Raw genomic sequence first — 15,659 nt, 5'->3', positions numbered from 1 at the left:
TATATAAGAGTTAACTGACCAAAAGTATGTCAATGGGACTCAAAGAGAACAGCAATATACAATAGAGAGCTAAAAGTCCCACCACAAAGGTAGAGACATTTGGAGGTGCCCCCTCGAAGTGGCTTATTTTTCTCGAATCTCATCAAGTATGCGCAGCATGTTTACTATTTTATTATTCTCTTGTGCAAATTATCTCATTACAAACTACTAGTAAAGATCACCACAAACTATCACTAAAACTCACATCTCTTGCTGAGTTTTAGTGTTAGTAAATAGACTACTAAAAATCTAAGTTACCAGATTCTTCTGCAAATTCCCTGGGTTCGGGTTCGATTCACTGCAAATTCTGGTTCGTTGCGAATTTGTTCAAAATTCAGCCAGGGTTCGTATTTTGCCCTGTGGGTTCGATCAGAAGAACCCTGGGAGAATTTTGGTGCTTTTCCAAAGAATTTTGAACCCAGCGACAGAACCCAAGGAAAATTTGGGTGATTTGACACATTTTTTAAAAAAATTTAAAGTTTATTTTTGCCTGTTTTGGTCAAAGCATTGGGATGTTAAACCAAAGCATGCAGAGTTGGATGATTCAATTGCCTACCTTGATGCACTTGGAGTTGATGATGATGAGCTACCTAGTGATCATGAGGCTGCTCTTGAGGCTGAGATTTCTAGTACCACTACCAGTGGCACTGTTTGTGATTCTAATTTGCCACAGGAGGATGATAATATGTTTGATGACTTTTGATGATATTTGATCAGTGATGACTGATTGTTAATGTTGACATTATTATTTTTTAACTTAAACATTGATATAGCGGTGTATTTTGGCAATTTGCTATGTTATTTGCCATTTGGACTAAAAGTCTACAACATTAATATATATGGTGGTGTCTTTTGCTATTTATTTGCTGCTGCATATATGTATATATTTTTTATTTTTTATTTTTAATATTTTTATATGTTTTTGTAAGGACGAACCAAAAGCAAACCCAAGCCCACCCCCAAAAAAAATTGAACAAATTTGCAAACCCGAATCTCGAACCAGAATCTGATTCCAAACCGGAATGGGCAACTTAGCTAAAAATAGATGATCAAGGACTAATCATTGGACTAAAATAAGAGATCTCAAAAATAAGTTAATCTTGTTGAAAATTATAACAACTAAAAATAGCACCGGCTATAAATAATTCAGGCTGAAAATAGCAAATCGAAACAAGCAGCCCTTAATGATTCCAATGAAGCCTTTCCTCTGTTCTAATCATGGTGAATCCTATGAAGACATCAAAACTCTCCCATCTTCTTGACACATTGAATCCAAACATCTTCTTCCATTGATCCTTCGACAAACCCTAGGTGTGTCTTTATATAAAAACCTTGAAACCTCTAAGTCCAACTCTTGTGAAAGACAAAATCCCTAATGAAATCTGCTGAAATCAGCCATCTTTTGTGCATGAAGAGATCAAATACTGTATGATACCACAATTACGATTGTTGTATTTTATCTTTCATTTGATGAAATCACCCTTGAAAGATCAAAAGGATCACTGCCGATTTATCTTGCTTGTTAGATAAAATCTAAAAAGACTACATTGCTAAAACAAAACCCCTTGAAGAAATTTCCTTCAAAACACCCCTTTGACTTATTTTCACTTTGAAATTGCTGCTGATTGACAGAAAATAAAGAAATTTTGAAGAAAACAAACTGTTGATATAGCTATTATGACAGATAATAGTGCTATTTTGGAAAAAAGAATTATCAAGCCCCTACAAAATGAATGAGTCTGCTGATGTTGTATCAAAAAAGGCTGTTAACAGCACTGCTCTGCATAGAGTCTTGCATTTGGCCATGAACAATATCAATTTCTTCCAATCAGCAATTAACCTCTGTCCTTGAAGAAACAAGCCTTCAGTAAAATCTGCATATTCCATAAAAGTTTAAATACAAGGTCCACTTATTTGGTGTTCCATGTCGATTTCTTTACCATTGTTGGTCCTATCATCAGTTCTCCAATGACCAACCAACTCTGTTGCAATTCTTATTAGCTGTCTTTTCATCGCACTTTTCAAGAAAAAGCTTATGCATTATGCCTATCTTACCAAAACCATTGGTAAAACCTTGATCACTTTCAAGACAAAGAAGAATAGGATGGAACACACTAATTTGCCAACAAACGGCCTCAAGTGCATTTGGTGTCCTAATTATATTCTTTATCAAAACAAAATAATTTACAATATTCATCCAAACTTGAAAAAGATTTGGTGATCCCACTATACAGAACAAATGCAGATATTGGAAAAACCCTACCTTGAATAGGAGTAATGTGATCCTGTTAACTTTTTGTATGGACTTTTACTAGATCACAGCGAAAGGATTCCTAATCTACTTCATTACCTTAAACACAAAGACCTTTGGTGTGAATGAACTTTTTTCAACAAGTGAAGATCAAGAACGCCACCATGCCTTTCAAGCAAATCAGAAATTTTACGTTTGCACTCAACATCTTGTTTCCATACGCCATTTTCAATCTCATTTGGAGAAAGACCTAAAAGTTCCTGCAAGCAGAAAAGCATCATGCAAACAGTCACATGAAAAAAGAAAAAAAATTAATTCACAAATTTGGAACAAACATTACAAACTGGGCTTTCAAAATAAGATAAATTATTTCAAAGTGAAGCCAGTTCAAAAAACTTGCCAAGACACCGTACAAAATCTAATACAACGAGCACATTTTATAAAGTAAAACTACACCTTATAGACAGATGTATAAGTCCCCTTTTGAAAAATATAGATGCATACAAACAAACCTCTAAGCAATGTCCGATTGGTCCAACGTCATCCTCGGAGGCAGTATCTGATGCTGATGATGTCTGCATATATGAACATGTTAAAAAAAAACTTCATGTTCTAATTCCCTCCTCAAGTATAGATTTAAAACATTAGAGAACATGAATATAGAATATAATCAGGATCAATAAAACAAAATTTACGCTTGAACTTAACACTAGTAACTTTCACTATATTGGAATCATAAGTTTATGAGAGAACAGTAAAACTATATAATTTTGTGTCAAATACGTAACAAAATTATCAATTACTGTCGTGCATACCATAGTTGAAAAATTTGGACTCGGCAATAACTCGGCAAGCCCAAATTTTTTTTAAAAACTCGGGACTAATCACTAACTAAAAAGAATCATTTCTTTAAATAGGGTGATTAGATAAACAACATTACTACAAATAAATTTTTGGGGCTTTTAAAAAACTTTAATTTCCCTTTCATGCTGAATAGTAGATATTTTTACTTCTATTTTTTTTAAACCCCCAAATATTAATATTTTACTCAAACTCTGAAAATTTTCAATTTTTCTCTTAAAAAATCTCTAATCAATTTTCAACCAACCCAAAATCAATCCCTCCTTACATAGAGAGATTTGAAAAGAAATTAGAAAAAAGGGAGAGAAGAAAAATATCAAGTTTGTGAGAAAATTTAGGGGAAATTAAGAAATTGGTACGGTGCCTCAAGGAATAATTTTCATTCTGTGAAACCTGACCTTTTACGACAAAATTACTCTTAAATGACGAGTTTTAAATTTTAATACCAAATAAAACTTTAAAGAAAATTACTCATAACCTGCTTTGAAACTAAATAACCAAAATGGATTGAAACCTTGAAGATTCCAAGAAAAAATCAGAATCAAAATCAAAGCCAATTCTACTAAAAATTTGAGCAAGCACAACATTTTTATGCTGTAATCATTTGGGATCTACTCATTCATACCTAGGCAACTACATGAGCATCAAGATGATTCCAAAGCAATTCCGAGGTGTTTCTAGGAGTTAGGCATTGTTTTCAGTTTGATTTGACTCTTTTTCTTTGGCTCTTAACCTTCAAGAAGTTGCCCTAAACCCTAAACTGACATTTATTTGCATTTGGCCCATAAAGTTTTCTATATTTCTTTCAAAAAATTGAAATCCAAGAGTATAAACCAAAATCCTATAAATACTTCTTAATTACCTGCAAATTCAGCCCTAAAAATGCATAAAGTGTTTTTGGAAAACAAATCCTTATTCACCTGCAAATTCAGCCCTTTTAAGAGGTTTACAACCCCCTAAAGAAGCCATACCCACTTGAGTGGGATGAAGCCATGTCGGCCCCCAACTTTTAATACTTTTTTTCCAATTAAAAAACTTGCAGTGGTGTCTTTTTAGGTGCCCGAACAAAATTGGCAGATTTTTTGGTAGAAAACTTACCAAGATCAAAATTGGTGACAGTTTCATCGAAATTGGCGGGAAGGAGATGTTTTTAATTTTTGCCCCCCCTCAAAGATGCAACTTATATTTTTCACTCAAACTTCAGAAGGCAATCATCCGGACTCATTTTTGCAAGCAATTCTTTTTATTTGGGGTAGAATTTTGCGTTTTTCACAATAGTGCAGACATAGCTAAATTTTGGTGTCTGTCATTTCCAGAAATTGCAAATTATCACAGGTGCTGCTGAGCAATTCTCATTTTGGGAACTTTCAGGGCTCAATTGTTGCTCCAGCGGTGTCATTTTTGAGTGTTGTTTTTTTGAAAGTACATGATGTTTCCAATAGTTTGCAGTGGTGAGATTGGATTGATCTCATTCTGTGTAAAAATTATACTTTGAGCTTGTGGACAAATTTGACAATTTGTATATACCAAGATCAATACCACTTGTGTATCTGGTTTTTCAATTGAAGGAGTGTAAAATTGAAAAACTAGGTACACAATTGGTGCTAAGTATCTTTCAAAGCTATCACATAAATATTCATTTTTTTGTCTACTTTATATGCTACGAAGAATGCCTTTGGGAGTAAGTTTGATATGCCTTCTTTTAAGGATTTTGTAGTGCAACTCACTAGGAAGAAAGATAAGATTATTCAAATGGGTATCTTGAAGTGTTCGAAATCCCAAGCTATGATTACAAAAGATGAGAAGCCTTCTAGTGGTAAAGATAAGAAAAAGAACAAGAATAAAAAAACACAATCCACATCTGATTCCACAAAAGAAAATAAAAAATTCCTCTCCTAAGGGGGGATTATCTAAGAAGGAGAAACCTACTTGTGCATATTGCAAGAAGACGGGACATAAAGAGCACTATGTTATAAGAAAGATATTGCTGAATTGAAACATCTTGAGAAAAACAAAATCAATTTACCTTCCAAAATTTCTACTTCAGCTTCTTCACATTCAAATCAAACAAAATTTGATAAGAAAAAGAGTCACACTTTTGGGACAAGTAACAACAAAGGACAAGCTTTTTGTGATTCTATGGGCCATGGATCAAGTAGATGGCTTCTAGATTCAAGAGCTTCTCAACATATGGCATCTTCACAATCTATGTTCTCTTCATTTGAGCATGGTAATATGCCACCTATTATAGTCGACAATCATACTTATACGAATGTGATTGGGAGGGGATCTATTGATCTTCGAGATGGCATCTTCAATGATGTTTTGTGTGTACCCCACTTGACAAACAATCTCCATTCCATCTATAAAATCACTCATGGTGGAGCAAGGAAGACTATGGGATTCAAACCTGGTTTAGTTATCACCAGAGGCCTGGAGAGTAGAGAGGCCATTGTTGTTGGGGTGGTGGATCATGCATCTCGATTGTACTCCATTTCAGGCTTTGTTCCTATTAGTGACTTTAATTCTTTAGCTTGTTCTTTTTCTTATCTTTTTCTTATTCTTTAGATGATGAATATCAAGTTCTTTAGATTTTTAGAATTTTGGTTATTCTCACATGTGAGATCTAGTTCTTGAGCCATTCCATCTCCTCCATCTACTATTCCATTTGATGATGCTTGTGTTTCTAGAAATTTGGCTTTTTGTAACTCAGTGCAGCAAAATACATTGTCTTCTAGGTACAATGACTTAAGATGACTACTTGACAAACATTGCAGGTTTGTCTATGGAATCTTATCTTGCAGATTAGGGCGACAACATTGATGACATGTATCTTCTCTTTGATGGAGTTGATTATTCTTTGGTTGTTGTAAGGGAACACTATAACCCTCTTGTTCATTTTCTACATGATCATTCCTTGTTGTTTGGCATGAATGTGGATACTTTAGAATGGCATTTGGAGGCATCTTTGTGTTCAAAGGAGATCCTTGATTCTTTGGATCATGTTCTTCATTCATCCTCACTAGATTCTGGATTATTCTTTTCAGAAATGTGGCCTAGAATGCCTGATTTGTGTGGGACTCAAGCAGTTTTCAAAGACTATGTACATCTTGAGATTTCCTCCTACATATTCCTTTTCAATATGGGAAGACATCATGCATACACATTTGGTTTTATTTCTTCCTATTGGGAGGAACATTGTTTGACGATCATGGACCATCTTCTACATTCAGTTCAGAGAATCTACCATTGGTACACATTCTGCATGGTCTATCTTCTCTCTCCCTTATGGGGGGAACTTTTTTCTCAAATTAGGTTTTGTCTTTCTCAATTTTCTTTGACTATATTTTATCTTTTCATCTCTTTTGATGAGCTTTGTCCCCACTAGATTTTATCCTTTTCTCTCTTTGTGACGGATTGCATTGCCTTTTTAAATGGGTACCTAATATGGCCTTGTAGTAGGGACCCATCTTTGCACGTTCCCCTTAAGTGGGTGTTTGTGTAAGACGAGTATTAGATAAATGGCTTCACTTTACACCTTATCATTTAAGTTTACTTAGGGTTAATATGGGAGACTTATCACTTTACATATGCTCTTATTCTATCTTACCATTTTATGTCTCATTTCATAAGATTAAGACACTTGTCATAATCTTATGATATCTTATCTCTTACATTGGCCTATATAACTAAGAGATTACTTTTGTATTTTCATTAATTCATTCAATTCTCATTGTAAATTTGCATTCATTGATAAGAATACAATTTATTCTTGTCATATTGATCATTTGATTTCATTGTGCTTTCCATTAGGCCTCTAGATCTTGCGTGGCTATCTCCATAGCCAGATCCTATAGTGGTGATTTAGTTGTGCAGTTATCATTAGGGGATTGTTCTTCCAATCCCAATCTCTTGTTATTCTATGACTTTGTGGCTGATTATGTGTTTATTGATTCCAATATTTTCCAAATCAAATTCTTTTGTTATGCCAAGGAAGCCAATTTGTCTAAAATTGGCACTAGGAGGGCATGTTTGTGTTCATGTTCAAATCTACAGCAAGCTGTAACCAATATAAGCTTTCAAGTGTTAAATTTGAAATATGCTAGATCTCTTTTATATTGAAAAATTAAAAAAATTAGAAGTGAAAATTTTGAAAAATACAAAAAAACAATAATCAAACAATCCAAAGAGATTTTTCAAAGGATGGGCAGCAGTTTCATGTTTCTTGCCGTAAGGATAGTCTTCAAGTTGATATTCTTCAGCTTTGGTGGGCTTTGAATAATCAGTTACATCCACAAAGATTGTCTCAATTTGCATTACCAGGAAATTGTAGAATCCATAGCACCACAAGGCATGGTGAGATGCATTGTTTTACCTTTTTGTCAAGGATGGAATTAGCTTTACAACAGAAAACTTCCTTTTCGGAAATACATAAACCAGCGGTATTTGCAGAATTTAATGATGTTGATGTCCAACGAAGTGAAAATGAGGCCTTCATATGATTCAAGGAGATGATCAATAAAGGGTTAAGTCAAGGAGATAATGGAAGATATTCGAGCAAGCAAAATAGTGGCAAGTGATGATCAATGTTTCAAAGCATTACAGCATCAAGAGCTACAAGTTGTTGCTGTGACCAAAAATCATCAAGAATCTAAATAGAGAACTTAGCAAAGGATTAAGTGACTTGAAGATTGTCATGATTCATTATCACTTGATGCTTCAAGAAGAGAGAAGTGATTCAAATCGATTGTAAGAAGGAAGTGACTTAGATATACCTCAAGAGGAATCAATCCTTAATGAACATTCAATTTTGCAACAAAAGGAAGATTCAAATGAAGATTTACCAACTGTTCAAGATGAAAAAGTTTCAGAGGATAATCAGTCTCCAATCATGGAGATTGTATATGACAAACAATTGGAGAAAGTATTTGAAGATCAACCTATCAAAGAGGTCTCAATTTCTAAGGATATGCTTACAGAGCTGTACAAAGATGCATGGTTTATGCAACATGAAGATAGACAAATAGGAGAAATACTTTGTGCTCCTAAGTTCAAATTTGAACCAGATTTTCAATCTGCATTGCTCACTAAGGAATATGATGTTGATGCAAGAAGAATGATACATCGTCAACTTCAAGCTCCTAAAGTTGTGGATGGTAAACAAGAATGTCCATTCGACAGCAAAGCATGCCAGATTGTTTCTTTCCTTACAGTTGATGGCAGAATCGTACTACTACTCTTTCGGTCAACACAAAATAGAATGCTAAGTATCCTATCCTCACTTGAAGAAGGAAATCCCTAAAGCTGTTATGGATGATCAAAGGGGGCAACCTCAAGGTTCCAACTGTCAAGTCTTGACGGCATAGGATAACTCAACGGTGATGTGTTTTGTTGGTAAACACAAGGGGACTTAAGAATGCAAGAAGTTGGCCTACATCTGATGATGCTTTGGATTCTCAAGCTGGGAAAACTAAAAGCAAAAGAGATACGGTTCAAGAATCCTTTGGGAAATGGTAGTAACGGCTGGTGTTGTGGATAGACAGATTTCCATAAACTAATCCTTGTTTTGTCAGAGATACCCTCCCAACTCAACAAGAATAGTGCAAGCTCCTACGAAATTAAAGGTTTTTAGACTATGGACATTCTTCCAGGCACCCAATTCTGGCGCAGCCTAAGACAAATACCTATAGTTGAACTAAGCAAAATAGTAAGGTTCAGGTTAACCATACATGGTGACCTACAATCAGCAGGCCCCCAATGGTATGAACCAAAAATCAAATCGAATACCCCCACACTTCACCATTAATGTCATTGAACACTAACTAACCAGCTGAATGAAAAATATGCAAATAGAAAAAAACAAAAATAAAAAAACACCTTACTTCAATGTTCATATATTGGTTCCAACTACCATTACAACAATTTCTTCCAACAGTCCTAATCTACTCCTAATCTGTTAACTGCTATCTCTAAAATTCTAACTATCTAACCCTTTACAAAAGAGAGGCACTGGCCTTTTATAGATTTTACAGTTTTGAATCAAGGGCCAAGATTGAAGCCATCCAATGGCAGCAATTTGCCTTTTAGAAGCCTAGCAACTTTAGCCCATGCCTTGTAATTTCCATAACTTCCCAAATGCTACATTCAACCACTTTCCCAACTACCTACAATTGTTTGAAATTAGTTTTGCAAATCAGGTAGCTAAGAAATACTTGACTTGTGTCCTCTTGTTTTAAATTGCATTAATGGGGCCCACAGGTAGTCACATTACAATAAGGCAATTCAGTTTTTATACACACTGATTTTCTGGAATTTCCAGTTGTGCATTTTTTAGTGTGCATATTTTGTAACACTTTGAGTGTCTTGTTGTAATATTCCTCTTAAATTTTTTTTTTTGTTTTTAGAAATAAGAGTTGCAAGCAAACACCGTAACCTGTTAAGTTTAGAGAAATAATCCAAACTACTGAAAGGGAACCCTTCCACCTTTTGTTCACCGAGAGCCCAATCTGGGAGGGTGAGAGCATACGGTGATCCGGGGATCGTTAGCACCATAAATCAAATTGAAATTACAATGCACGTGCGGCAAGCCAACCCCTTTTGCTTATCCAACGGGATAGAAACTGAAATCTTGGCGGTAAACCAGCCAAGGGAAATAACAAGAAACTGAAACTCAATCACTCTATCGCATATTTCAGTGGGAGGACATTACATTAAGCTATCACTCGACTGCATATTTCAGCAGGAGGACAATTGCATAAAACTTATCACTTGACCACTTGTTCAGTGGGAGGACTGAGTACATAAACTGAATTACAAAGCAAGAAAGCGGCTAAGCCAGCCTCTTCCACTTATGCAGTGAAAATTACAAATAAGAACAACCCACTATCAAAATGCTTAATGCTTAATGCTTAATGTTGATCTCAAACAATCCACTATCAAAATCACACCACACTTGAACACTATTGATATTCTAATTCTGCAAGCTAGAAAACACACTATCCAGCCACTACCAGAAACACCAAAACACTCATAACTTTCTCAAAACTAACTGAAATCACACCAAATAAAATGCAAATAACTAATATAACATAGGCAACCAATCCGATACCTCAAACTCGCAACTTGGAAGGCCCAAATGTGTTGCACGCATCCCAAGGTAAGTCTGAGATGGCACCACAACAGAAAAATTTGATTTGCAACCAAAAATTGTGATGACCACCAAAAGCCACGCCAAGATAGGAAAATGATTGTATTCCCAGTACGCTTCCAAAGAGCCGATACCCAGAACGATGCAATCACTTGGTAAAGAGGTATGAGCAAAATATGGTTTCAGCAACTCCATGACCAGCAACAAGGAAACACTCCAAAATCCACACAAAACTCTCCACAATTTGTAGAACCCTCACGGACAGCACTGGAATTACAAGTACACAGCTAGGTACTATCTTCCAAGTACGAAACTGAGAGTTAGCTAGGAAGCCACACTTCGAAGCTCAGATTTTCAATCGCCAAACTGGCAACATAACAATGCAATTTCATAAGATAACCAAATGGGAGGCCAAGCAACTGTATTTATAGTTTTTTCCTCTGAAATTCAAATGTAAATGCCCTCAAATTCACCTCCAATTTGCATTTCATTTCACTCACACATGGCATCCAAATGACATTTCGTTTCATTTCCCAAGGTGGGCGCCCAAGTTGCATTTTTACCAATAATTTAAACAAGTTTGAACTTGCCTAAGTCTTCAATAATAACATAATGCATTCTTCAAATTTCAACGCCCAACTTAGGAAAATATAACATTAATATTAGGTATAAATATGTCTTTTCTTAAGTCGCCCAATATATCATTAATCAGTAATAAAATAATTAAATATTAAACCTTAGGATAAAGAAATAATATTTAATTAAATCACTTATAACTCCAATACCGATTATCAACAAAATCCAAGATGAAGCTGAGCAATGAAGACCACTGAACTGCTACAAGATCGGGACCTTGTCCAAACTACTAGAAATAGAATTGCTCAATACTGCCACTTACTAAAAATAGTAAGTCATGAAATACTCCTCCGAAAAACATGATCTTCGTACCCGGAGAAAGAGCTTGGAAAGCTCAGTAAGATAGAATCATCCAAATAGCCAAACCCTAACTTACTAAAAATAGTAAGTTCTTACTTCACCAAAGAATCAAATGCATGTTATACCACCCTGGAGCTCATGAAAAACCCAGAAGGAAACCATAGATAGAATTGAAGAATTCCCTTCTACTAAACCCTAAAAAGCTTGTGCAAAACTCCACAAAAGTTGGAAACCCTAATTCTCCTTTCCAAATAGCCTATGGGTCTTCGGAATAGGCCAATGGACCATTGAACTAATCACTGCGGAGAAGGGGACATTACACTTGTTGTTGTCTTCAAATCTGGAATATCATTTCGGTCCTTTTATGTTGTAGCATGTTCCTCACAGACACTACCCTGTGATCACCATTTTGTTCGTGCATGTTGGATCTTCATCCTCCGGCCTTGGCGACCTTCAATCTGAGATTTAAGTTTTCCCTCAGCTCTTTCCAGCAACGTTGATCTACACAAGCAAGTTCAACCTAAATCAATCACCTCAAAAAAATTTAAACAATTTTAACAAATATTAAATGTTGTCAAGGCAACATTGGGTTTCGCTTCGGCGAATAAGACGAGAAAATGAAAGATGTTTACCTTTAAAACAATTCGAACCTCCCTTACTTCATTTCACCTTTGACCTAAGATCACGCCACTTTAAAGGGAAAAGTTAGGCGATTTAGAACAAAAGTGCCAAAAAGTTCTTTTCACGATTTCACTTAATGTTTTCTTTTTAGGGAAAATGTCAACGATTTGGACCAAAAGTGCCAACAAAAATGTTAACGATTTGATGCACACGACTTTATCGAACTCCCTCCTTTTCACTTCACACTCATCTCAAATAGAGGAAAAATATCGGTGAATTGAAGGTATACTAGGAATATGTGAAAAAGCCATTTTCTATGGAGGATTTTTCGGCATTTTTGGAAAGAAATGACAAGAAAAAAAAAAAATTTAATTTCAAACTTTTTCACCTTGGCTTTGTCTTTGCATTTTGATATTATCACTTTGGTATATTTGGGGGGGAATTTATCAGCCATTATAACCAAAATATCATTCAAAGCGTTGTTTCATTTTCATCAACTTTACAAAAAAAAAAAACACTCGAATCGCCGATACTTTTGCTGGCAAGTTTTTAGGAGGATTTATTGGCGATTAGAGGGTTTTCAGAAATGTGATTCGACCCAAAATAACTCAGCTTATACTTCATTGCCCTAAGTTGCTTGCATTAGCTTCATCTTCGGGATTATTTCGGCAAATACAAGGTGATTATGACAAGATATCATCGAGGCTTACAAAGGTGAATGGAAATGAAAGAGATTCGAACTTAGTGTTTTGCTTGCCCTGGATGTGCGACTTTCACATGTCTTGATGTTTTTTACAGGCTTTTTAATAGGATTTGAAAAGTAGTATCAAAAGAAAAGAAAGAAGGGAAAAAATGAACTGAAAAGAAATATCAAAATGTGAATATTTTGATCAATGCTATGGTTGTCTGGCTGGCAATGGAACAATCTTTGTGGGAACTACAATGATAACCTCATCGGGGTTGTGGACGCCAAATTGGCAGCGAGGCAATATTTAGCATGCTTTTGAAACAAGACACCTCACATAGCTTGTCATGATGGACTCTACAAAGTATCTTGATCCAATTTGAGGTTTTTCTTCCCTTTTGAGTATACTTCCTAGTCAGTTAATAGATTGGATGGAATTATCCGAAGGTTCTAAGTGCGGAATGGGTCTTTATCTTTGAAATGTTCAGAAATATTTTATTGGCACTAGTTTAGTGTTGTAATCACACATGCCCCATTGTAAAGGGGACCCCTCTTTTTCGCTTGACAACTTATTGTTTTTCTTTGAGTAGTTTACATTTGGCAATGATTTCATAGTCTATAACTTTAGAATGAGAATGGTTTCGTTTTGTCAAATCTAAGAGTGAGTCAAGGAATAAAAGTTATGAAATTACGATTTTCAAAAATGATAACTTCAAACTTGGAACAAATGAAAGAGAAATTCTAAAACTTGAGGAAATTACAAGAAGATTCCTTGTCAAGGTTGAATTTCCGACCTTGACAAGAAAGGGAAATAAGGAAAAATTCAAAGAATGACTTTGAAATCCTTGGACAAAATGTAAATGAGTTCAAAAATCCATCTCACGGGCGAGATTCCATGCAAAATTTTGTTGTCCTCATTTTTGAAAACAAAAATGAAGGACCATTACATGAAATTTTTGTGAAAAAATCGAAAATTTAACGCTATGGCACGCTTCCCGAGACATAATTTTGACTAATCCTTGGACTGGTTTAATCCTTAGTCCATCTTCGAACTACGTTTCGAATTTCGTCACATTCTGGATTCGTTTGCTATGTCTTTCCTTCAATTTCGGGTTTTTTCTCCCTGACTACAGGTGGAGAATTTTCCTTGAACTGCAAGTTTTAATGATTTCCATTGTTTTGGTCTTTGTAGGGAAATTTTTGGCTAATTACAAGTGCACTTTATTGAAAAATAAAAACTTGTAATTTGCTTTTTATTTTTCCTCTTGATGCTTTTTGGCCTTTTCAGTTAAAATAGGGATTTTTTGGTTAAGTTACAAGTAAACTTGTAATTCTTCTCTAAAATCCCTACTTTAATGGTTTTTGCTTGTAATAGGGATTTTAAACCCCTATTACATGTGTGCAAGTGAATTAAAACTTGTTGTAGGGATTTTATTTTCCCTTTACAAGTAATTTTAAACTTGCACATCTCTCTCCAAAACCTGATTTTGCCTAGGAATGAGAAAAAGTGACATTTAAAACTTGCTATTTTGTCCAAAAAACCCGATTTTCTCTATAAAGTACATTTTTGAGGATTTGAAAATGTAATTGCATTTTAAAAACCCAATTTTTGCCTTATTGAATAAAAAGTGCATTTTAAACTTGTTATTGCATCCCAAAAACCCGATTTTCTCCAATTCATGCTATTTCGAATTTGTCATTCTCTCCAAAAAACCCGATCAGCAAGAAAAAACATTTTTTGAGGATTTTAAACAAGATTTTGTGGAGAAATTTTTGGATGTAGAAGGTGTTTAGGAATCCTTCCTATTATCATGCATTTGTAGACATCTTTCATGCCATTTGGAGGTTAAGATTGTTGGTTTCTTGGTTTATAACAGCAAACACGTTTTTGGTAAAACCACGTTTTTCTCCTTCTAAGATGCCACGAATCAGCAATCTCCTAAGTCGTTTTGGCTTAGTATGCTAAGGCGTTGAGGTTACAAAGAGTTTTGGCCACTTTTCATGCGATTTCCCTTGCATTTGACACTACGTTTTTATGCAAATAGCGTTTTTTATAAAACGTGGCTAGGGTTTGGCATTGTGGATTGTCTTCTTCATTCCAAGATTGTTGCATCTTTTTGAAGAAGCATTTCAGTTTGAAATAAGGTATGATTTCTTTTCTTTTCTTGTTTCATTTTCTTATTTTCTTGTTTTCTTGGTTTTCCTTTTTAGTTGTATTTTTGTAAATATGTTGTTCTTGCCTCTAAAATCAGTTTTGTGAGAGATTTTCCCCCTTTACAAGCAACTTTTTGAATTGCATTTGATCTTCCCCATTTTCCCTCTTTACTTGTATTCGGGATTTTAAATCCCGATTACAAGTTGGCTGGAAATCTTTGTTCTTCCCTTACGATTAAAGAATTTAACCATTTTTTGTTCAAATTCCAAGTTGAAAAGATGTGAAATACCCTTCCTTTCAAAATTGGATTTTAAGAACCGGATTACATGTTGAAAAGTTCTTCCCATTTTCATGAAAATGACATTCCCGGATCTTCCCATTTTTATTCATTCATGTCACCCATATCCGTTCTTTCCATTTTCGTCATTTTCCGCAAGTCTAATTCTCATTTTCCACCCATTTCTCCATTTGCAAATTTACACGTCTACTTGCATTCGGGTTTTAAAAATCTGATTGCATGTATGCTCTTTCCAACTTGTATACTTGTAAAAAATTCCCTAAGATCCGAAATTGGTCAAAGTCAAGATTTCCCCATTCCCATTTATTTCCCCTCTTTCTCTCACAAAAATCGTGAAGTGCAAGAGTTGAAGTTTTTCCCATTTGAAGAAGGAAAAATGTTAATTGCAGCTGATTATGATGTTGCCTTAACACTTTTAAGTCTTCATCACAGTATTCCAGGTTGTCCATCAATGTCAGATTTGCCATCATCTCCAATTCTGAAAAAGATGAAGTATAAATATGACAAGTACCAAATGAAGTTGTGCCTTCCCAAGTTTCATCTCCTTTGGATCGTATCAGAGATACAGAAATAGGGCATGTGGATATGTCAGAGTTTGTCAAGAGAGTTGAGGATCCACAAGATAACAATATGCAGTGGTTGTTGGACACCCATATCCATCACGCA

General features: G+C 35.1%; 1 protein-coding gene across 2 annotated transcripts in view; it reads right to left on the bottom strand.

The window, feature by feature from the left end:
* The window catches only part of LOC131073405 (kinesin-like protein KIN-6), a 211,335-nt gene that overhangs the window by 6,006 nt on the left and 189,670 nt on the right, over positions 1 to 15,659 (bottom strand). For both annotated transcript variants that reach the window (XM_059211091.1, XM_058009856.2), the window contains 2 exons: positions 2,803 to 2,865; positions 2,390 to 2,550 (listed from right to left, as the gene is read on the bottom strand). In XM_059211091.1, the coding sequence (XP_059067074.1) occupies positions 2,390 to 2,550; positions 2,803 to 2,865 (224 nt within the window). The remainder of the gene's footprint in view (positions 1 to 2,389; positions 2,551 to 2,802; positions 2,866 to 15,659) is intronic.

The sequence above is a fragment of the Cryptomeria japonica genome, chromosome 9, assembly GCF_030272615.1.
Source record: "Cryptomeria japonica chromosome 9, Sugi_1.0, whole genome shotgun sequence".
Taxonomy (NCBI): Eukaryota; Viridiplantae; Streptophyta; class Pinopsida; order Cupressales; family Cupressaceae; genus Cryptomeria; species Cryptomeria japonica.
Note: the sequence above shows the minus strand (reverse complement) of the source record. Positions and strands in the feature narration are given on the sequence as shown.